This window comes from Aythya fuligula, chromosome 3 (assembly GCF_009819795.1).
Source record: "Aythya fuligula isolate bAytFul2 chromosome 3, bAytFul2.pri, whole genome shotgun sequence".
In the NCBI taxonomy this organism is placed as follows: Eukaryota; Metazoa; Chordata; class Aves; order Anseriformes; family Anatidae; genus Aythya; species Aythya fuligula.
Window position 1 is genome coordinate 6,547,191 of NC_045561.1, and position 24,861 is coordinate 6,572,051.

At 36.6% G+C, this 24,861-nt stretch overlaps 1 protein-coding gene across 6 annotated transcripts in view; it reads left to right on the forward strand.

Moving 5' to 3' along the window:
- KIF16B (kinesin family member 16B) overlaps positions 1-24,861 on the forward strand; it is a 137,801-nt gene that overhangs the window by 48,950 nt on the left and 63,990 nt on the right. For all 6 annotated transcript variants that reach the window (XM_032183981.1, XM_032183985.1, XM_032183983.1 and 3 more), the window contains exons 13-17: positions 11,671-11,790; positions 12,327-12,378; positions 13,666-13,803; positions 18,357-18,439; positions 18,633-18,721. In XM_032183981.1, coding sequence (XP_032039872.1) covers positions 11,671-11,790; positions 12,327-12,378; positions 13,666-13,803; positions 18,357-18,439; positions 18,633-18,721 — 482 coding nt within the window. The remainder of the gene's footprint in view (positions 1-11,670; positions 11,791-12,326; positions 12,379-13,665; positions 13,804-18,356; positions 18,440-18,632; positions 18,722-24,861) is intronic.

Consider the following 24,861-nt stretch of genomic DNA (forward strand, 5'->3'; position numbering starts at 1 on the left):
ATGGTGTGTCTTTCCTTTTTTTTTCTTCACCAGCAGTGGGATTTACCTGTCATTTGTATTTCTGCAGCTTCTGTGGTGACAGCTTTTTAATGGGGACCCTGAGAAAACCAGAGTTTGAAATACTGATATGGGAATTCCTCTGCAATATTCATCTATTTGCTGATTACATGCTGCAGGAGCACTCAGAATTTTGGGGAAAAATTATACTTAGGCAGAGTGACTTTCAGATAACCAAGAATTAACTGTGATAAGATGAGTAAGGAAGAAGAGAATATGCTTCCAGTTCTCTGGTGTTCCTTTGAGTTGTTAATTGACCCCTATATGAAAGCATGCATCCATTTATCTTTTTGGTTGCATATACCTACTTAATGTTTGCAAAGAAAGCTTTTATATTGACAAATGCAACTGATAATGTGGCAAATATAATATTGGACTTCTGAGCAGCTGAAATGTGCATGTTTAAGCTGCCCAGCTGAATTAGAGCAACACCCACCCCTTTTACCTCTATTTATGCAGTGTTTAGTTACATGATCACATCACAGTTTCCCATTATTTCTTTCTCCGGTTTCAATCAATGGAGACAGAGTTCCACAATCAGTCTAAGTTAATGAAGCGTTCAAATGAATATTTCCAACACCTAGTCCTCTTTTTATTGAAATAGTTAAAATTAGACCCATTACAAGGTCTAATTTAACTTTTGGGAATGTGAAACTCCTGGTGTCTGGGCTGTATCAAAGGTTTGGGCTTACATGGTAGACTTTCTCTAACCACAACGAATAGAGGGTAATTTACTTGCCAGTCATAAAGTTGTTGAAAAGTGCTACGTCGTACTCTATGCCAGTGCATAAATCTTTTGTTTTGAGCTCATTTACTTAATGGCAAGAACTACCTCGCACTAGATCTAGGACTTTGAGGTACAGTAGCATCTGTCAGAAGTCACTGAGAATTCATGTAAGAGGCAAAGCTGCCATGATGCGCAGCATTTGTGCACTGATGTTTGGAAATCTCAATATGGTTATAAAAATATCATAAATCTTTGCTGCTGGAGAAGGAAAAAGATAATGTCATGCCTCCTTTCATGAACTTGACTTTCTTATTACTCTGTAGTAGCTCTGTAGGCCCGTAGAGGTTTTTCTGAGAATGCAGGAAAGATGATGATTATCTGAGTTAGGATTCAAATCCATCAGTGAAGTGCAAAAGTCACTGGCAGCATCTTGAGGTTTGTGTGGATTGCTTTGAATTTTCTCCCTAACGATACAGCAGGTTTACATCCTTAAATGAAGTATTATTGTCTGCTGATAGTTGGCAAAGCTGTGCTAGTATACTCTCATGGGCTAAATGGACACTATATTTTAAAAGTGTTCTAACCTGGAAAAACTTTAGTCTGCCAAGAATGCCATAGTATACCTTAATCTAGATTACAAAGATTTCAAGAAATCCCTTTACCATCACCCCAGCCCTTTTTCTGATTACTTCTATTCAATGTTAGTTGACATGACCAAAAATGTGATTGGAACTTTTCAGTGAATATTTGGAATTTCTGTCTTGATTCAGAAATAGGATTTAAGCATTATTATTTTGTTCACTAGATCTGATATTTCTTTTGGCCTTAGTGTTAGGGACTGGTGCCGGATTATAGATTTTACCTCTTAGGTAGGTTTTATTTATTTAATTTTATAGGACACTTCCATTTGATACAAATAGTACGTTTCTGGTGAGTATATTTTGAGGATTATATTGTTTTGATTAAGATGACAAGAGTCATTTTCCCTCTTCTCCCTGTTTTGTGTGTGTTTATTCTCTTGATTCTCTTTTTTTAAATGGATGTTTCTGTCATGTTTGAGGTGTGTATTAAGTGATTCATTATTGTCACTGATTAAAACAGGTGTTCTTTCATTATGTTTACACTTAAGCATTTGTTGTGCCCTCATGCTGTTCCTTTAAAAGCAGTTAAATGACTGTATCGAGATATTGTGAACTAGAGTAAGTTGTTAATCTATATTTTGTTATTAGAATTGTGAAATAGTGTAGCTTCATTAGTTAATTAATGGGCATAGGCATTTCCTGTGTCTCATCTCTTCTGACGTTCAGTAATGGTACAGTAAATGCTGCAATTTTGAGAATTCAGTCCAACTGACAGTATATTATATATATATACATATATATATATGTAGACAGTTTTTATTTACATATTTTTATGTTCTTAAACAGATCTTAGATAAGTATAGAATGTGTTATAAAATATACTTTTAATGATATGATTTGTGTTTGTTTTATGTAGGGTTTATTTCACTGGAATTTGGATTAAAGATGCATATAGTTGCTAAGAAAAGTTTAATTCTCCTGAATTGACCAGATTTTCAAAAGAAGAGTATCAACAAACATAGTCATTTTGTGATGTGCAACCAATTACTAATGACATTTGTGTCAGCTTAAAGCACCATTTATTTTATGCTTTGGGTATACAAAATAAAATTGATAGTTTTAAACGGGCACTTTATTCTGTCATTTTGTAGCATCCTCAAATGTTTGACTTGAGATCAAACAATATATATATATATATATTTTTTTTTTTTTTTCAATTTCTGACCTTTTAGTAGTCCTTTAATTTGCATTAAAAACTTGACATCGGTGACAACTCGTGTTTACTGTCACTGACCTAGTAAAAAGTAGCACATTATTTCTGGGGGGAAAAGTAAGGTGATAATACTTTCATGAACTACCAGAAAAGTCATTATAAGCTTTGTTCTCAACATGAAATGAAAGAACAGTTTGTTAAAATGCTACCTAGTGGAGCTAAACATTTAAAGTTAAATCAAATGTTAAATTCAGAACTGCTACTTTGACCTACATTCATTATGCTGAAGTAAATTGTGGAGGAACTCAAAGCCTTGACTAATATTAACTGGATTGTATTTGCAGGGTTAGTGAGGAAATTTAAGAAATGCTTTACTTCTGAAGATTTCTTTAAAATGGAATACTTCTGCCATGTGTCTCTCAAAGTTGGAACAATTTGTTTTTAAAAAAAATGCTTTTAATATAATTCTTGCCTTTTCAGATAATATTTAAAACATTGTCTATGATCTTGTGGTAGTTTCTAAAACTAGTTGTTACTATTTTGCCATCTCAGTACACGCTGAAGTCTGTCTGTGATCTGGTCCGTCAGTGACCCATGCTAGAAACAGCTGTAGGACTTGTCCTCATCTCTGTGCCTATCAGGAAAGCCACCTGGCCACGGGACACAGGAAAATGCTTCCTTATTTAGCTAGTGTGGAGATTAGACCTTAAAAAATGGTTGTAGCAAGGATATGATAGAAGAGGAGAGGGAAGTTGGTAGTGGGAGCTCATTGTTGGCCCTGATCATCTTTAATCTTTTCCTTAGGAGTGTTAACTGGTGCAGTTTGCTGATAATAAAGTTGGGAGACATCATTTGTCTAGCAGAACATCTCACAGAGGACAGGATGAGTCAGAATTAGAATAATAGAAGGGAGATTGATGGTAGATACTTTGATGTGCTGAAGCATGGGGACTAATAAGAACTTGAAACGCCATGGAAAGGGGGGAGGACAGCATGAGACTTCATTGTCAAGAGATAGTACAGTACCAGCATGAAAGACGAATGAAAGCTTGGAAGATTCAGATGTTTTGTGTAGTGACTGAAAAACAGAGATACCTGACACAAGCAAACCTGCATATCCATGAGGAACACTGCATGTAAATCTTCCCCCAGACTGGGGGATGAACGGCTGGAGAGCAGCCCCATGGAAAGGGATCTGGTTAATGGCAAGTTGAACATGAGCTACCAGCGTGCCCTGGCACCAAAAGGGCTGGTAGCCTCACCTGTAGCACTGCATGCAGTTTTGGGCGCCACAGTGTAAGGATACAGAGCTATTAGCCTCCAAAGGAGGGCTACATAGGTGGTGAAAGGTCTGGAGGGCAAGATGCGTGAGGAGCGGCTGAGGTCCCTTGGTTTGTTCAGCCCCCAGCAGAGCAGGCTGAGCGGAGGCCTCATGGCGGGCCTGCAGCTCCCTCATGAGGGGAGCGGAGCACCTGATTTCTTCTCTCTGGTGACAGGGATAGAGCCCAAGGGAACACCATGGAGTTGTGACAGGGGAGGTTCAGGGTGGGTGTTAGGAGAAGGTTCTGCACTGAGAGGACACTGGAACAGGCACCCCAGGGCCGTGGTCACTGCACTGAGCCTGCCTGAGTTCAAGAAGCATTTAGACAACGCTCTCAGACATGAGGTGTAATTTTTGGGTGGTCCTTTGTGGAGCCAGGAGTTGGACTTGATGATCTGTGTGGGTCATTTCCAACTAAGGATATTCTATGATACTATGATCTTTAGGCAAGGAAGATGAGTTCAGATGAGAGATGCAGACAGCAGATGTGTTAAACACTACGGTATGGCCAGGCTGGTCAGGTGAAAGGAGACGCTAAGAGTTTGGCATGTTAAAACTGCAGTGAGAAGAGGGGATACAAATGCTGTCAGTAACCACATCAATAAATAAATATACAGGAAGAAGAATAATTATTTCAGCTGAATGTCAATGATGATGCAAAATACGGGAGTATGAAATATTAGTAAGTTCAGACAGAAAACAGTTGAAAACAATTTCAGTTATGCAATGGATGAGAGCCTGAATGGAATCTCTCAAATGGTTTATTATGGAATTTGGGAACTGCACCGGTAACATGGGAGGTCACTTTCAGTTCATCCTTCTCGGACAGGAGGAACATTGCTGTCATTTTAAGCAGAGGCAAAATTCCTGGAACTTTGTTTAAACTACAGACTTAATCAAGTAAGTTTTCTCATCATCTGCGGTGAAACCTGGAAATTTCACTATTTTTTAGTGTGATCATGTCTTAATATGGAGTGCAACTTTAGTAGTATGCCAGGTATTCTTTACAGTACATAACAACATCCCCTGTATACAGTATTATACTGTTATGTAATAAAGTATAATCATTAGCATGCCATGCAGTTGAAAATTCAGAGTAGTCCATCTGTTTGTGTAGCACTTCTCTTCCAGAAGAATGAAATCCAGAATCATTCAGATAATTTCTGTAAATAGGAGAATACACTGCAAATAGACTTCTTAAATATTGCTATTTGTAATCTACTAAAAACCTTTCCAAGCGCTAGGACTGTATGATCGCACTTATTAGTGGTAATAAGCTTTCAGTGGAAATTAAGTTAGAAAGTTTGTGTTTGGAAGGGAGGAGAAATATGTGTAGATGGACCTGGGCCATGACCTGCAGCTGTTTTTGTATGACTGTGGTGATCCTGTTGCATAGTTGAGTTTACAGGACTGGCTTTTCTCAGAGCTCTTATACAGACTTTGACTTGGTAATAGGTTGGTGTTTTGGCAAGCATTTGTTTGCCCACCTGAGAGTGCACAATAGAAATGCTTGGTGGGTTTTGCTTCAGACATGAGGCTTTAACAATTACATGAGTCATGAGAATAGCAGGCAAGGTGAAGTCCTTAGACATTTTAATGATGGACAGTTACTACCTACCTACGCCTTATGGAATTCATATATTTACAACAACCTTTTCAAGGATTCCATCAGAAAACAATTGCATGTTGGAGGATGGTCTGTCTTATATAGGTAAGTAAAAAACGTTCCCTCGTTTAAAAAAGAAAAAGGGGATGGGTGAGGTTAGGCAGATAATGAAAAGCAGAATGTTTTCACCTTCATTGAAAGGTCTCATATTTTACAAGAGTATTTGATTAACACATCTAAACACATAAATATACTACTTTATGGAGGATGACATACGAAAAATAGAAGCATCACATATCCCAGTGCCAAATCTGGAAAAGTTTTAAACTCCAAAGATAAATTAGACTTCTCTGAGACACACAGATAATGCATACAAGAATATGATAATATTTTGTTGATATGAGTTCCTGATTATTTGATAATTTAGTTAGTGTGTCAAAGCAATACATTAATGTGGAAGATTGCAGAATAATTTAGCTTGCGTACTTCAATTGTTTCACGGCAGATCTAGTAATTTATTCAGCAAAACAATTTCTGGGTTTATTCTGTAAGACTTCCGTGATCTATAATTTAGCTTGTTCAGCTTTATGATACGATGACAACCTTCATCTCTGTGCAGAAAGGATTTAGAGGTTAACAAAATTTAACTGAAAATTTCTTTCTGCTGGTAAATTAGAATGTAGTTTCTTTAGTCATTGGGATGGTGAGTGACTGAACACAGGTTTTTACTATCTAATGCAAATGAATGTTGTGAGTTTTTCTATTAACAAGACATGCAGTGCCCTTTGGTTATAAAATTTAAAACTATGGATATAGATAAAACTTGTATTGTTGCTGCATGTAAGAATTCAGAAAGCTATGTGCTATTAAAAGAGGGGGGAGGTTATATATATATAAACGACAATACATTACCTATAGATGTCTTGAACTACACCTTGAAGAAATTAAGAAGAAAAAGAGGGCTAGGTAAAGAAAGACATCCAACATAACAAGAACTGTAGGAGTTGCCACAAATTGCAAAGGTAGGGAGGTGGCCAGGGAAGGAGGCATTTCTCTTCATTCAGAAGTGCTGCTGTCACATTCGCCGCTTCTCTGCAGACATCTCTTGAAAGGTAACTCTCTGAAAGCAGACGATGCTGCATAATGAATCATTATGGGATTTTTGTATCACAAAATTGAGTTTAAAGTATTAAGATCCTATGCCTTCAGAACACAGGAGAAAAACACTATTATATGAAACAAAGCAGTAAATGTTTTCTTATGTTGTTTTTTATGCTTAATAGCTGAAGAACTCATTGTTCTAAGGATTTTTTAAAGTCAAAAATCAGTGGGATTCAAAAAGAGACTGGATTTTTATTTGTAACACAATTTTCTAAAGTGTATTTACTGGTAATATACTTTAAAACACCGGTAAATCTGGTTTTAAATTAAACTTTAAAACATTCTCATCCTTTTTGCATTAGTTAAAGATGATACTGGATCAGATTAAATGCCCCTGTAGGTGAATTCAGATTTATGCAATGGTGCCCACTGTTGGAGCATAAAACAGGGCATGCAGAATAATAATAATCCTTCCTCAGAAAACTGTGTTTTCTGTCTGTAGTTCTTGGAGTTAGGTGATAGATACCCTTGCACAGTCATCCGCATTCCCTCCTTTCTTTTTCTTGCTGTTTGTCCAGTTTTTCTTGTACCTATGTAAATTATTGATGTCAGTGGCATCCTTCAATTTAGCAAGGGATTGTTTTTCATTTCTGATCTGCTGTTGGATAATTTTATTTTCTACTCCCTAGTAAAGGAAACAGCAAATAAGCATTGCTCATTGGGGACTTCTCCTGCTTGGGTTTTGTATGCTTTCATCGTGGTGCCTGTCCTACAGTTACGCCTTATTTTCTATTTTCTGAAAGGTTATCTCTGGAAATGCAAGCAGGATAGCCCTCTTACAGCACACATACATAAACTAGCTGTGACTGGTGTATATGCGTTTTTTGTTGTAAATCAGGAGTTACTCTGCTTCCTGGATTTATCAAAAACCTCTACTGCAGAACTGGAATTGTAAGTCACCTTATCTTTCACCATTTGGGGATGGAGATTATAAAAATTGCTTACTTCAGTGAGTGAAGTCCTGTTTTCTCACCCGTCTTCATCATGGGATGACTGGCTGAGGATGTTACATCCATGATTCTTACTGTCTCTGAGTAGCCTCTTTAATTCTGTGTATCTGCTGGGTTTTAAAATACACATTTTCAGGTGCCTTTGAATTCTGAGCAATATGGAATATCTTTTTCTGCAGGTATGAAGCATTTGTTTCCAGTGATTTAAAGGGAATGCAAAGTATAGTGAGTACACTACTGGAGAAAAACCAATTAAGAATTTCCTTTGTGTACAGTTTGCATATATATTTCATAGGGAGCTTAATGCTAGTGCCATGGCACAGAGGATCTTCAGACAGTTTTGTGAACCCAGGACGTAATAGCATATTTTCAATGAAATCAGATGCACCCAAAGTACCTGTTAGTGTAAGAATTTGCTCTAGTATATAGTCTGGTTAAATATTAATGCGAAGAGTTTCACCATTGCACGTTTCTACCCATAACTTCTTTAATTTGGTATTATGCATTTTTGCATAATTTAAATATAGACATCTGGACAATTTACTTAGCTAGCATGATGTGTTTTACTGTAAGTCTCTGCATGGTGTATTCTCAGAACTGTGTGCCAGCAGTTAACTGTTGAATATTTAAATAAAAGAATTGAGATTTTGCAGTGGAAAGCGTGACACAAATTAAACTTCATCAAGCAGTTCTGTTCATTGAAAGGACACCGTACTAGTTACGTATGCTTTTTAATAGGTGCTAGGCCAGTAGCAGCTGGAAACAGCAAAGGTTTTGCTATTTCTACTGTATTGGTAGATTGGTCAAGGAATATTAGAAGTATCTTTTGGGCTCACTTTCTTTTTTGCAATTCAGTATCTTGTTGGTTAAAATCCAACAGGAATGTGATTCCATTTTTGTGCGTGTTTGTGTGCGTATGAATGCATTGAAAGAAACGTTATGTATCCTAACAGTTCTTCATCGTGGGCAGTTGTGTATGGTGAAAATTAACTTACAGGGTCATGCCGGTACTTTACACAAACGTCATGTTTCTGAAGTGCTGGCATGTATCTTAGGTGCAAGCTTGGGGATGCCGCTAGATCTGGTTAATAGAGCAAACATAACAACAGGAGGTATGAGTTTCCCTAATAGCTCTCCTTATCTGCCACCGAAGTGTTACTGAATTTATTCTATCAGGATGTTTCTGACTGCTGAGTCAGAGCTGAATTCCAAGAGACCTGCGTTTACACAAACAATATAAATCCTTTTATCTTTACTGTGACTCGGAAAGTATTTCCTTATGTACTGACTCAGAAATTCAGTCAGAAAATAATTCTACTCTTCACATGAGTCCATTTGGTCTAGAGGCTCCTAAAGAAGCAAACTTTTTTCTCCGCACAGAGCAGCCATTTATATTCACGGGAGCGCTCCTTTGTGTGTAATACTTGGCTTGCTTTATTTTCCACAGTTTATGAATGCATCTTAAATACAGAGGGAGTACACGTACACTTCTCTTTTCAAGGATAATTCAAGATAAGACGCATGCAGTACATGCGAGTTTTTTAAATCGTACCTTGAGGCTTTCATACATTTTCTGAATTAGTACTTTTTTAATGGGGACAGTGACCTTTCCTACTCCTGTCATTTTGGCTTATAGATTCACTGCTTTTTAAAATTGTGTTACACAAATGAAGGTGAATCAAGTTGGGGATCAAACCTAATCATTTCTCTGCCTTATAATAGCTTACAGACCTTCAATTTATTTCAAAAGAGGTCCTTCCTCCTTTAGATGTGTCCTTCCTGTGCCATCAAGGATGAAAGAGGGGCAATTTGGCTACTTCTTTCTGGCCTTTTTCTCATCTTTCTTTCAATGTGAGAGAACGGAGTAATAAATATTGTTGAAAGGGTTTCTATGATTTTGGTTTGGGGCAAAAGTTCACAGGTTGGAGTTTTCTTTTGAATCTAAAATTAAACTTTCAGCCACATGATTAAAGTTTAGCAGTTGTTCCAGGTAACTGATTAAGATTCAGGATTTTTAGTAAGTAGTATCTGAAGATAAAACGTAACAGACAAGAAATATTCAAGGAAAAAAAAAACACACTTAATCCCACTAGTCTGTTGCATTTATTATAATGCTTCCGTCAATAGGATGTATTCTATGTATGAATGGTAGTCATTAACAAAGTAAGGATTTAGAAACTCAATTAATTTGTGTTCTCTAATTTTAGACCTGAATAAATAAGCAACACATCAATTTTAAATCATAATTATACATGCTCTCTTTCTGAATATACTAAAAATATATTAAATATTTAAAACTGGAAAATGATGCATTTTTTTTCTTCATTCTTAATTATTTGTGATAGATTTTTCTCACCCAGCGATAATTGCTTTGCCTCCTGGGATGCCTGTTTTTTCCTCGGTCCGGGATGTTAGTAAATGCTTTGTTATGCTGGAAAAAAATGTTCAGCTCTTAATATTTTATCAATTCCATTGGGTGAAAGGTGCCAGCAGTTGTGTGAACAGCCACCCGTATTCACTCTTCTAAGTCATCAGCCTTGTCGTATAGGAACGTTATAAATTATGTATAGCAGTAGATGCCACTCAATAAATATTTAATATGTGATAGGTATTTTGACTGAAATTACTTTTCACTTGAACAGTGATTTAAGCTGTATTTTTTGGTTTTATGAGGTGACACTTTTATAATATCAAGGAATAGCTGGATGCAGTTTGAATGTCAGGGAGCTGCAGGGCAACGTTAATCACAGCTTTTTTCCTTTCTTCCTGAACGCTGGAGAACTTCTTAATTCGCCCGTGACCAGGGGGGGATTTCCTGGTTTTCTTTTGGAGCGCTTTTAGCGTGTTGTGTCACCGTCTCATTTTGCCCAGGTGTTTGCAGTCACAAGAGAACTTTTTAGACAGTATCAATATTGGCGACATTTTATACTGTGCAGGAGAATGAAATATTACATCTGTTTTCTTCAGATTTGTCAAGTTGCTGTACTTAGGAAAATACATCCAGCAATCTCTCTGCTTTTTCTTACAAATACTGTAATGTCTTGGTTGGCTCTGAAGGATGCATGTTGATGACTTGGAAAAGGAGCAGTAGTCGTGCTGTCGTCAGAAAATTTGTTTTCTGTGTTTGCTGGCACCAGGAAAAAAGTGTGTGCCTCATAATACACAGAAGCGATACTTGCTGCTGCTGCCTCTCCTTCCTGAGTTGTCAGTCTTCCTTGGCTCATAAGGGTTCAGTTGTTTAGGTAGTAAAACTGATTCACTTTGAAAGGCAGTCTGCGTACATGTTCACAGCCTGTTGATGTTAGCTTTGGGGTCTAAGAAATCAGTAGGATTTGAGTTCAACTTGTAAAATAAACTTTTTGAATACTAAAACCTTATTTCAAAGGTATAGTTCATCTCTTATTTATTGCATATACTGATGAGTACAAGATCGCGTTTCATTCGAGTTACTGGAGCCTTCCACTTGTACTCCTCTCCTGCTGAATGATACCTTACCATACAGGTGACTGCAGAATGTGGCCAAAAGGAATTTTGGAAAATTAAAGTTTTGTTCCTACGTTTATTTACTATTGTTGCTGCTTCCATTACATAGCACGATGTTTTATCTGCTTAGGCGTACTAGATTTTCAGGTGCCTGGGATTTTCATTGCACAAGATTCAGTTTATTTAAAGGATTGCGAAAGAGCTTTCAGTTTTCTGTTCCTTAGCCATACTGAATTCTGTGTAGTTTCAAATTCTTTCTGTCATGCAAGGTGGTACATAGCTTGCTTTCAGACAACATTGCTTTGTTATTCTCTTGATTGATCTCCCTTATCTGGTATAATTCAGCTGTTTGTCTGGCTTCTTTCAAGTAACACCTTCACAGATTTCCTGAATGGCAAGCTTGGAACACTCACTGGAAGTATAAAAGTTGCATTTAGAATGTTAGGAAAAAAGCACCAAAAAATAAGCAGGGTTTATTACAGGGGATAAGTTACTTTAAGGGTGGTTTAGAAAGCGAAAGAAGAGTGCTATTTTGTGCATATTTTAATAACTATACTCTTGTCCTTTACAGGAACAAACGTTAGCTTTGAGGAAAGAAGGGATAGGTGTTGTGCTAGATTCTGAACTGCCTCATCTAATTGGCATTGATGATGATCTTCTTAGTACTGGTATCATCTTGTATCACTTGAAGGTAAATACACATCTATGTTTCTATAGCCTTTATATATGCCTTGTGAGTTTTCAGTAGACAAATTGTAGTAGGCAAATAGTAGTCAAAATGCTCATATAAGTGTTCATTACATCTCACCACTATGGAAAGAAAAGTTCTTTACATTTCTCTGCTAGAGTAAGAAGTTATAATTCATTGAATTACATTATAATGCCAGTTATCTTACTATTTAGGTTTATGTAGACTGGTTAACCAGAGATAGGCGCTTCATATGCTTATCTGTCTATTTTGGTTTTCCATTTATCTGATTGTGAAGCTTGACTTGAAATAAAACTACAATGGTGGCGTTGTGCAGTATGGTTGAAACTTAAAATTGCTAGTAACATTGTATGATAATGACTGAAAGCATTCTTAAAATACAAGGGGAAGAAATCAGGTAGTATGTTTAAACATGTATTTCATCCAGAATAATCTGAGAAAGTAAAAGAATAAAACATCTCTGTGTGTGAGAGAAAGGGAAATTTCAACTGAAAATAATACATCTCCTTTTTAATTAGGAGGGCCAAACATATGTTGGCAGGGAAGATGCTGTGACAGAACAGGACATTGGTATGGAATTTTGCATTACTTTATGGTCTTTCTTCATTTTTTTTCCTTCTTTCTTCATTTTTCCCCTCTTTCTTCCAACATTCCCATAGGTTAACAGAGCTTCGTAATTTTCCTTTTTTTCCTAGTAGTTAGTTGTTATATGTTCTTGTGTATTTTAATTTTTAGAAAATTTATGAAAAGTAAATTACGTGGGATTTGCTTCAAAAAGCATGTCTTCTGAAATAGCTTGTTGGCTTCAAATCTATTCATGTACTTGTTACTAATTTATTTCTTGCTACTTTTGAAAAAGCCTCCTATAAAAACACCATCCTTTTTCATACAACACCTGCCACAATTATTGCACAATCATTCTCTTAACCTTTGTATAAAGACAGTATTGCTATATTGTTATACCTAAAGCAGTCTTTGGACTTCAGATTTTGGAAGAAAATTCTGGAAGTTAGTGAAAAGTAGGTAGCCTTCTTGTGCTGATTTTTCTTACTTTTTATTAAAGCAACTCCATGCCATTGCTGGACTAACCTGTCACATAAGCTGCTTAGAGGCAGTTTAATCAAATAAGCTACATCCTTTAGTTCTCAAGTGAGAAATTGAGAGACAAATAACATAGTTTTATGTATTTCCTTTGGTCAAAAGATGCCTGGATTAAAATTTATATATAAATTCCATGAAATTCACATTGCTTTGTAAGATTAAGCAATACGGGTAGAGATAATCGCACATTACTTGAAGAAGAGATGGAAAGTAGCATAACTGATGGATAACTGCCTGAGTATAATAGAAGATAAAACCTTATTTCAGCCTTTCTTATTGTCTACAATTATATGTTATATCCTACCTATTCAGACTTAAAAGCTTCTAGACCTTAAAGCAGCTACACTTATGATTTTCCAGTGAAACTAGCCAAAAAAAACTGTCTCTACAAATACGTAAATTTTTCTTCACTGATTTCCAACAGAACAAAATAAGCATTTACTAATCTGGTGCCAAAACAAAAGAGAAAAGAGCATTATGTAAAATAAATCAGAAAAAAAAAAAAAAAAAAAACACTTCTATTTCCACTACAGTAAAACAAGAAATAGGGTCAATGTTTAAGGAATGCAGGAGGTTGTGAAGGAACGAAAAAAAACTGCCTGCAGGGTGGGGAAAAAAGAAAAGAAAAAGAAAAGAAGAAAAGGAAAGAAAAGATGCTTGCAAATATGTAACATAGTCTGTCCTTAATAAATCACCATCAGAATGCAAATCTTATTAGTTGTTAAGAGACTAATTATTTTTTTTGTGTGTGTTTAGTTCTTCATGGTCTTGATTTGGAAAGTGAGCATTGCATCTTTGAAAATCTCAATGGTACTGTGAATCTGATACCATTGAATGGCGCGCAGTGTTCTGTGAATGGAATTCAGATTACAGAGGCCACGCACCTAAACCAAGGTATTACCCAGCATAGTATAGTTTTCCATACAGCATCTGTTTATTTCTGGCAACACTACTGAAAAATCTGTGTGTATATTAAGAGATTACTGTTTAATTTTAATTCAGTTTCTTCTTAGCTGCAGCCCAAAGTTATCTGGAGAGAGCCATGGAGTTTTTGTTCTGTCACGGAATTGCTATGTGGTGAAAAGATAATTATTTACTAATTTGAGCCACTTCAGAATCTTGAGTATGAACTGATCCTTGCTGTCTGATTTCATTCAAAGTTTATACATAAAGTGAACACCATGGCAGATAGCTTAGGTTGGTGTGATATTAAGAAAAATAATACTGGTCTCTGCATGACTAAAATAACATCAGAGTTGTGTTTTTTTTTTCCTTCTCAGGGCTTCTGTGCAGTCCCACTTAACACTCTATTGCCAAATCCTCTTGGGTAGCAGGAGATTTAGTTGGAGTATCTGTTAACTACAGCTGTAGGAAAGTGACAAAAAGAGGGAGGCTAACCCTTACAGATGAAGTTCAGAGGATTACAATTTTAATATAAAAGCTTTAAAATCTGGAAATGATTGAAAGCAGCCGGGACAACTGGGAACAAAGGTGTATTTTGTTGGCCTGGAAAGGACTGACTAACAAATAAACTGAAGAGTGCTGCAGCAGAGGTTCTGGATGTTTTAACTTCCAGGATCACCCAGAATACTTTCCCATTTAGCTATGAGCTGAAGTCGTGTTGAGAAGTGAGGTTGTAACAGAGCTCAGCTGCTGAAAAGCAGTGCCCTTCTCCTGGACAGAAGCTTTCAGAGTAAGCTCGTTCTAACAAATGAGGAACACAGTGGACAAAGTAGTGCTGAACAACGAGTCTTGCACCTTTTCAAACTCAAGTGCTGCAAGATTTTGCTTTCAGAAAATAGCTTTGTTATGGCCAGGGCATGTTGATTCTGTGAAGTGTCTATTCATGTGAAATAAGAGACATTCAGTTGTTTCTGTTATAGATACAGAACAAAAAAAAAGAAAGCCCAACTCCTTTGTCTTGGATTTGAGTAACTCCTATTGATAAATTGTTAGGAACATTGGCATTGATGGCAAGAAACACTGTTAACACGAATTGTGCTTGCAATGGCTCATCTTTATTTTAGCCTACTGTGTTTCTAAGGCATTATAGGTTTGATTGGCTCAGAAGAAGGCAGAAGTTTAGGTCCTGTTTCCTTCTTTCAGGCATATGCAGCAACTTGATTTTTGTACTGTGAAGAGTAGAAGCATGTTTTTGTTTTTGTTTTTCTTCTCCTGAATTTCTGTCTAAAGAAATTTGCAACTCAGAAAAAGGGGGGCGGGGAAAGGGTTGCTTTGAATTACTAAATTTTGAAAAACAGCTGCACAAGCGGATCTGTAGACTGTGTAACCAGATTGAGTCTAAAGGAAGGATGGCAGCTTTGACATCAGGTGGGCAAAGCTGATGAAATAACTGGTTTAACAACTCGTGCGCAATATATCTCTCCTAGCTGTGTTAGCATTTAGTCTCACAGCATGAAATGCCAGCCTCTTTAAATATCTGCTTTAGGTATTGCTGATTATCTACTGATATATTTAAATGCTTCCGTTTGTGACAGTCTAAAAAAAAAAAAAATGAGCACACTTTCAAATGAACAGTTATTAATAATAGTTAATATAAAAAAAAGAGGCATTAATTACCGCTTCCTTCTTCAGATTACTTCCACCATTTGTGAATTCTGGCTAATGTGGCCTCTTGAGTAATGCAACTTGCTATGATATTTTGTTCTTATAAAGAACATCTGATAAGATTTGTAAAGGTAATTGAACAAATACTCACTGGAGTTTGTTCTTTACCTTAAATTTATCCTCAGTTTAAAATGAGCTTTCCGTTTCGAGGCCAAACTGCTAACCTGTCTGTAGTTAATGTCATTTCTCCGTGCTTGTTTTTTTTTTTATAGTTTGGTAATACAAGTAACTTTTAGAATCATAAAATAAAATTTTAGAAGTTAGGAAGATCTTAATTATGGATACCTTTGTTTCCTTTGTTTGCACAGTTCCAAAATACTGGTGTGAGTAGATGAGAAGTGCTTGATGGTATTTGAATATACATTCTTCATACTTGTTTCCTATCCTCTGGTCACTTATGTGTTGGAGTCAACCAATTAAATTACCAGATCAGAGTTCCCTAAATGATAAAGACTGTTCTTGAATGGTTCTTGTTGTTGTTCTTAGTACTGTCGGTGTATTTGAGAAACCTTTTTTTCTTTGTTATTTAACATTCTAGAAGAATAAGAATTGTTGCTTAGAGTAAACAAATGAAAAGCAAACCCCATAGCAAAGCCAGTTATGTTTCCATGACGACATCGATGCTGCACACTTGCATTCTGATGGGGAACTGCATTGTATGATAAAGGACAATCTAACCCAATGCTTAGGAAATATTTGACAGTATGCTTTTGATCCAAAGTTTTTTTCCTTGATCAGTTTTCGTGTTGCTGCATATCTAAGTTCTGTCAAGTGGGAGCTAGGATTATATTAATAAAGAAAAACTACAATAATAATAAAATCCTACAATAAAATCCTATATCAGCAAACAGAGGTTCCATAATGCAAAAAGTGGCATTGTGAAGTAACAATGCCTATGACATTCTGGGATAAAAAAAAGGAATGTAATGGGAGAAGCAGAGGAATTGCAGTTCCCCTTCAAATCTGTGCATTGACTATAATGGTGTACTAAAATGAGCAACCTGGCCTACGAGAAGGTGTCTCTGTCTGTGGCAGGGGGTTAGGAACTAGATGATCTTTAGGGTCCCTTCCAACCCAAACCGTTCTGTGATTTGAAGTACTTCACAAGTGTATCGTGTGACGTGCACGTAGCCCTTTTCCTTCTTCCTGTTCAGACTTATGCTAGGCTCATCATCCTATGATTTGGAGAAGTACTGAAAGAGAAACCTGGTTGTAATTCATATGATCCTCCATCTGATTTTGAATGTCATGTGCTGCTGTTAAGCCTCTTCCACCTTTTTTCTTTCAGATATGTCAAGTTAGGAACAAGTATCTTTAGCTGAATTCATTCTGAAATTTTTAATAATTTACTTAAGTAACTTCTACCTAGTAACATGGCCAAAAATGTTTACAGTATCTTAGTTTGAAAGTAACTGAAGGAATTTCACTGGAATCCTCAATGTCTCCTCTGCTAAAGTAATCAAAACATCCTTCCAGGCAGGCAGCAAGAGTAGAGCAGAGAGATGTTTGGCACGACTGAGCATGTGAAGACTTACCCCTTTCACTACAGCAGTCATGACTGGCAGCAACCCCTTTTAATGTGCTTACATTAAAAATATGTGTATATATGTGCCCAGCGCAATTCATGAAGGAAGGGTCAACCAGCTTCTGTCACAAATTACAGAAGTGGTATCAAAATGACTTGGCAATACAAAGCTGCATACAGATCTATGGAAAGTAATTCATCTTAACGTTAGTCTGAGGTGAACTGTGCTTATGGTCCAAAACTGAGGTGTTGTGTAGACAGCAAGAAGTGATATTGTGACTATAGTGCCTCTTATCATTGAATTGCCAAGACTGAATGGCCTTATTTGTGTTGATGTTCCTAATTAAGCTAATCTTAAGAGAAGCACTGCTTATTCAGGGCAGCATTTCATTCTCAGATGATAACAATTTGTTTGTAGTAAGCAGTTGTAAGTGCATTTTTTTCAGGTTTTAAGTGTAATAGAATCCGTTCTCTTTTAAAATTCCTTCACACCATGCGACAGATAAATGGTTAATTTTGTGGTGGTTAATTTGGAGGACTTCAATGTTATGACAGCAGTGAGACATCACTAACAATGTGCTTTTTAGTGGGAAAGTATTAATCTTGGTGCTAGTGTCTTTAAAATATTATAAGAATTGCCCAGAGTCACATTATATATGACCTGTACCGTAGCTGATTAAATACGATAATGGATGTGCATTGAACAATATGAATTATTCAAGGTTCTTTCCTCAGAAAATAACTATTGGGTATAAAAGACTAATAAGCCTGTTTTGAGTGATGACAAACTTCAGTGTTGTTCTACATAAAGAAGAAAAAGGTAAGTGAGAGTACAAATTATGAAAAAGTGTAGCTTTCAGTTTAGGTAGATTCAATCTTGACTTCGATCAGAAGTGGATGAATAATGATTAGTTTGTTCTTAGTCACATTTATGGATGTTTCCATGGTGTTCCGTACCTGCTGGTAGCCTCCAAAGTAACACTGTTGAAGTGTGTAGGTCAAACTGCGGCAGCTGTTATGACTGCTTCCTCTACTTATTCTTTAAACTAAACTGCATGAACATGATTGACCTTTCTGTGCATGAACATATGTGTTTTTTTTTGGTTTTTTTTTTTTAGGTAGGAAGAAGGAGGAATAAAATATACACATCCATTAACATAGCTGTGTCAAAGTGCATTTTCATTTTGTTCTTACTTAACGGAAGGCTGTGCTTACATATTGGATGACAGAAAAATTATTTGGCATTTCCTGATACAGTCTGTTGTCAGTAAATGGTGTGTGTTTTTCTCATCAGGTGCTGTTATATTACTTGGAAGAACCAATATGTTTCGCTTTAACCACCCCAAAGAAGCTGCTAAACTAAGGGAAAAAAGAAAGGTGAGGTAAAATCAGCATTTGGGGGAATTTCAACCTCTTCACAACTTTACTGCTAATATAGACATACCTTGAACGTTGTAGGTTTGCTTAGTTTTGTTTTACATAGAATATTTCATATTTCATGAAGTGAAACAAAACAAGTTTGCAAGCACAGCAGTGTTTGTCTAATATATATTTTATGGTCTGTTGTTAGAGTGGACTGCTGTCTTCCTTCAGCTTGTCTATGACAGATCTCTCAAAATCTTGTGAGAACCTATCAGCCGTTATGCTTTATAATCCAGGGTGAGTATGTTAAAAAACGTTCTTGTTGCAGTTGGCACCCATTCTTCCATTTTAATGGTTTGAATATTCCAAATGGCTGTAATAGAAAATATTTTGTTCTAATGTTAATAGTGTACTAAATAATGAGCTTCTGAACGAGGTGAGAACTTCTAAGAAATGTTATTTGAACTAAAAATTCAAGTCCATGCTAGAAAAAGGGGTAAAAGGACACAGAAGCTTTCCATCCAGCTTAAAGCTTGCCTTTACCTGGGGTCTCACTATTGAAATACAAGAACCGTAACTGAACCAGACAACAGCCACACTGACAGATCTGACATAAGTTTTCTGGGAGAAAAGATTTGGTATTCTAACGAAGGCAGTTCAGCACAGTAATGACATTGCAAATTTGCATTTATGCTTTCTTCAGAATTACAAGTTAACTGTTAACTATTTTTCATAAGAAAAATGAATTTTAAACTGAAAATTAAGATTTCTTGAGTCTAGTATAAAACCAATGCAGGCATAAGAAGTCTGGGAAATGAATGTCTTATGTTCTTGCTTGTATACTTCCTAGTAGGTGGCCAAGTTAGGATATGGAAAACCATTTTTATTATATGGTTACAGGGAAATAGACTACTTATTGTAGAGAATCTGCTTTAATGTCTTTACCAGTGTTTTTTAAGTGACTTATATAGAATTGATGGTGTTTTTGTTCTACTTTTTTTCATAAGCTAGTGCCTGTGTTTTTAATTGAGAGTGAGATGAGACGCGTAAACCACCTATGTGCTTTTGAAAAATTGGCCATAAATTGAATTACAAGCTGCGATAGTACAGCTCTATTCCTGAGTTTTACTGGGGGGTTGTTCTTTATCTGTTAGAATTTAGGAAGATCAGATGGGTAATAATAACTTCAAGTTAAGCGAAGTCTTAAATACAGTGAGTATATCTAATAACGTTGCTTCAAACGCTGTCTTCTTTATTACTCTTTTGCCACTAAAATACCTGCTGAGAACTTGAGACAATGAGCTAGTTGTTCATAAATTACAGACTTTTTTCTGACAGAGAAGAAAGAGAAAGTAAAAAACAACAACAAAAAACCCCTGTACGTGTATATATGTGTATTTTTCTTCCTGTTTCTTTAGCCTTTTTGAAAAGTTAATGAACTTGTAGTGACAACTGCTAGCATTACATCTTCTGAGGGCCAGGGAAAGTTCTATGAAAGTTCCTGACTGTTCTTTGTTACCTCTGGTTATTGATCTACCTTGGGCTGTAGTGGTTTTTTCTAGTCTAGTGACATGACTGTTAAAATACTTTTATGAATAATTGTTATCATCCTGCACAGTGGTGGCCTTGACTTTGCAGTCAGTGTAAACCAGGACAGATTTTTTCAGCATTGCCTCGTGTTTACTCTTCCAGATTTACAGCAAAAGATAACTGCATGGGCATGGCCCAGTTGAAGGTAGGCTTAAGAATGATTTCCCTGCCCAAGGAGTTCATACTGTCTGCAGATAATGCTAAATCACGTCTTGTAGAAGGGAATTTTCCCGTGACTTGTGATTTCAACAAGAACAAAAGAGCAAACAAATAGAAGAGTTACTTGATCTAGGATAGAGTAGTTTACAACGAATTCTTTTTTTTTTCCCCCCAACCTTTTGTGCAATGTAGCTTTTTTCATTGTCAGTTCTTCAAATATCTGGCCTTGCTTTCCTGGAACTCAATAAGTATGACTCATATAATTAAATTATCAGTGTATTCAGCAATTTTTAAAAACTCCACCCATCTAGCACTTCTTCTAAACTGTATTTTGCTTTTTTTGGGTGTGGTGAGAGCTGTTCCTGTTGAAATTGAGGCTCAAGTTAGGTGAAATACCTTCATATTCCTGAAAACTTTCATGCCTGTGTGCTATTAGTCTGTAAACTATGAGCAGAGGGCTAATAATATTGTCCTGTTCTTCTGCCTTCAATTAATCTTTGTGGCTTGTCTTGCAGGAATGGGTATTTTGTCTTGCTTAATTTGTAAGCACAAGCATAAGTCTCACCATACAGGAGGAATGCATGACTGTTACTCGTTTGTGAGCAATACAACCTACCTGTTCCAGTCATTGTTGTGTACATTTGTTTTTTAAAGTGAGGAAGCTCATAGTTGCATATTCAGAATTTAAACTCTTATCCCTGTCTTCAGAGGCTTTAACGAAGTTTAAAACAATATATGCCATACCTAATACTACACATTGCCCACACAGTGCAGAGGCGGTTCTCATTCTAATAGATCAGTGATTAAAACAGAAAAAAAAAAAATCAAATATGACTGGTTTTACTGTTTCTATAACTTCTGCAAAGAGAAAGTATGTTCTGAAGTTTGCGCTGCTGTTTAACTGAGCATTGGTCATGTAAATCAGTAGAAGAAAGCGTGTTCCATAATTGATGCATTGTTGTGGACAGCAATTTGGCAATAGCAGCTTTTCAGCTTAGGCTGTGGTTCCATGATAATTTTAAGCTTGTTTATGTTGATGCTAAAATTGTTTGCCTTCCATATCATCCATTGTGACAGTAGTGTGGTTTTTTTTTTTTTTTCCCTGTGATGTTGTGAGCTTGTCCAAGGAGGTGTAATTCTGTAGAAAATGTTACTTTAAGGGAAACAGGTGGCTGGGGTAATTGCAAGTTAAAGAAAACATGTTTTGAGTAAAGCTGTTCCCAAGTATTTAGGGCTCGGTCATATTCAAAGCCAATGGCACCGTATCCATAAAGTGTTAGCTTGCAATATAGGGCATGGACTCCTTCCTTTATTCTGAACCTTTATTGCAATGGGCTGTAGTATCAGTTCCCCATAACGTCATGGCATGCTGCTCACCTTCTGTGCAGAGCTAGATTCAGTAGCAGGCCAATTATTTTATTTATTTATTTATTTATTTTGTGAGGCTTTGGTAGATGACCAGCATTCTGCCTGTTGTTAATTTGGTAATTCAAGCTCTTCTTTTCTTCCAGTACTGAACACCTAAAGGCTGGTAGCTAAATTTGCAATTTCCGTAGGTTGCAATAAACATCTTGTAGAGTCTAGGATCTTTACCAATCAATGCCAGAAGAGCCTGTGGGATATTCCTTTCTGTTGTGATAACAGCAGATAGCAGATAAATGACAACTGCTCCGTGTGTGTGGCTCTGAGGGTCTATATAAGTAGCTGTCTGAATTTTCTGAATTTCTGAATGTGTCATTAGAGGCTGTCCCTTTTGAAGCTGTATGTGATCTCGACTTATTTCAGAGCCTGAGAGAAAGTGATAGTATGAGATTTAAAGTACGGTGTACTTAAAAATAAATAAATAAATAGAACTTAAAATAAACTTGTAATGTTTGGTAATAACTCCTAAAGCACTTGGCGTTAGCTAGTTTTTCTACTCTGCTTTCAGAGCACGTTAATGCTTGTTATTCTAAAATGAAGAAAATGGAACAGTAGGGAGAGTTTATGCTCTTTTGAAAAAGATTCACCTTTTAAACAGTAAAAATACCATTACTTCAAGTTTTGCCTTTGTTTTGCAATTTGAACAACCACTAAAAACACTTAATTTCTTCTTTGGGGAGAAAAAGGAAAAAAAAAAAAAAAAAAAGCACCAAAACCTACTTTTCCCTGTCATGCAGGGTGAAATTTAGGTGCATTACATCTGCATTCCGCAAAAGCTTTCCCCAAATTGTCCCATGCTGATACCCGAAAGGTGCATCCTAAACATTAAAGCTCTGCTGCTGCCTGTGCCCAGAACTGCTGCCATCCTGGGGAGCCAAGCTGGTGATACCTCTGCTATATCTGCCCCGGGTTTTCCTCCATTGAAAGCGAGGGTCTCCATTGCTGAGCTTGGAGTTCTTCTCCTTTGTGGCACCAGAAGTCTTTTAGATCCTTCTGCACAGTAGCACAACTCCAAGGAGCAGATTGTCCACCTATGTCCTTCCCTCCTCTGCAGGGTAGGAGATGGGCGTTTTACCTTGCTTAACTGGCCCTGGTATTTTTAGGCCTTGAGTATTTTTGTTTTCTATTGTAGAAAATTCCTTCCTCATTTGGTGTTTTTCTGGCAAGGAGATGAATGTGTCTATGCTGTTCAGGTTAAGTGTTGTCCAAATTAGACGTTGATTTTTAAACCTGTATATTCTCAGTCCCAACACTTTTAGTGGTGGTCACGGAGACATTATTCATAACAAAATCTCTACTGTATTTTAGACAGTGTGTCTGGTAATGATTGCTAAATGCTGCTTGAGTAGAGGCGTTTGCTGCACTTTGTGTTTCTTTCTATATGGTTCTGTTCTCTAACTTCATTTGTACTCTGAGATTTTGTTTTCTTTAAAGAAGATATCATGCAGGTCTTGCTTATTTTATGTCTTTCCCATGTGAAAATCAGTGATACCTTTAATTTATTTTTATTTTTTTTTCAGGTGGGTGGGCTGTATGTGCAGCTTTTGCTGTGTTTTTCTTTCTTTGTGTGTTAGGGTGTTGATTTCCCATATGTGGAGATAGTTGCATAAAACTTTGGCTTGCTGTGCAAAATCCTTTGTTCTGTTCATTCCCAGTCTTTGTCTTTAATCCAGTGTCATGCAACGCTGCTTCAGGTAATAAGCTTTGGATAAAACAGTTTTGCTTGTAGATCTGTGTTGAAGATTTCATTTGTGGACCTTCTGTAAGGTATATTATATTATAACTCTAAAACCACTCATGAGAAACCTTGATCTTGTCTTGTCTTCAGCATGTTGGGTTTTTTAATTAATCTCATAAATTGGGCTACTGAACAGCATTGTAACATCTTTGTAGTCCTGCTAGTACTCGGTCTTTCCTAACAGATGTAGTACCAGATCACACTTCTGTGCTGTGTAAATTAAGCTATTGTGGTATTGTACCAGTAGAACTGACTTCCTTTTCTCTGTGGCTTATCTACCCTGTCCTTATCACTAGATACGCCACATTTTCCAGGAAAATGGTGACTATTTAATTCTACACTGATCAGATTAAGTTCCTTTGTGGTAGATCTACAAAAGAAGAAAGAGTAGATTCTAGTCCTTAATATCTGTATGTATATTTTTTTAATTTCAAGCTAATATTTTTTTCTATTCACAGTAGTGCTCACATTAATAAAGGGAGTAGAGTTTATGAGAAAAAAAAAAAAATTATTAAGGATATCCTACTCCAAAAAACATCAGTCCTGTATCTGTGCTTTGTAAAACTGGCAGTGATTTGTTACAGCCAATGATGGTTTTGGGGATGCTGAGATTTTTTTTCTTACTAGCTTCTTAAAGAAGGAAGGCTTCTGCAATCACTGCCTGCCTGTTCTGCCTCCTCAGTTCCTTTCCTGTCCTGAAACACCTTTTGAACCCGTAACCAGTTTGAAGCAAATATTACAGAGGTGGTTGTCTCAAAAGTAATGAATTCCTGAACGTGTTGATAAATTGGGTAGCCAGATGCGGAAAACATGCATCATTAGTACCCCTGTGATAATAAAGTCCGCAGTGCAAGCACTGGTAGAGAATAGAGATGCTGAGTATCTGTGTGGGAGGAGAGCCTTCAGTGGAGCTCAGACCATCTTAGGCATCACTGAATCTAAATAAGCAGCAATACACAAGGCTGTGTTAGGCTTTCTGTTCACAGAACTATTTTTCACTTGTCTAAAATGCATTAAATATACATTTTTAGAGCAGCTAGATGTAGTGTTTGGAAGCTGCTGATGGGGATGTTGATGGTGATCTGTATTTGCTTTGGGAAGTAGCCAGTTACACTGAAGAAGAAACTCTTTCTGTGTAGCTCATTCCTGTCTTTTCTGAGCAACCCTTTGAGCAGCTCTAGTTTCATTTTGGTGTAAGATAAAACTTATTGCCTTGACGTGACTGGCGAAGGTAGTAGAGATGCTTCATCAAAGAGAAAACAAGGGAGTTTTCACTGCTCACGTGTTTATATATAAATGATTGCTGTGATGGCTCACGTTCTTTGGATAAGATCTCTATCAAAAGCCCGTTACCGTTTTTATGTATATATAAAATATGTTTGCCAAATTGTGTGTTTTATAGAAGTGTCACAATATCAGAAGATTTTGCTCTGGGTTTGTGCATTATATCATCAGATCTGCAATGTTTTACTTCACTGTGGCTTAACTAAGCATGGGAATACTTGTAAATCGTCTCTGCCAACTCTCT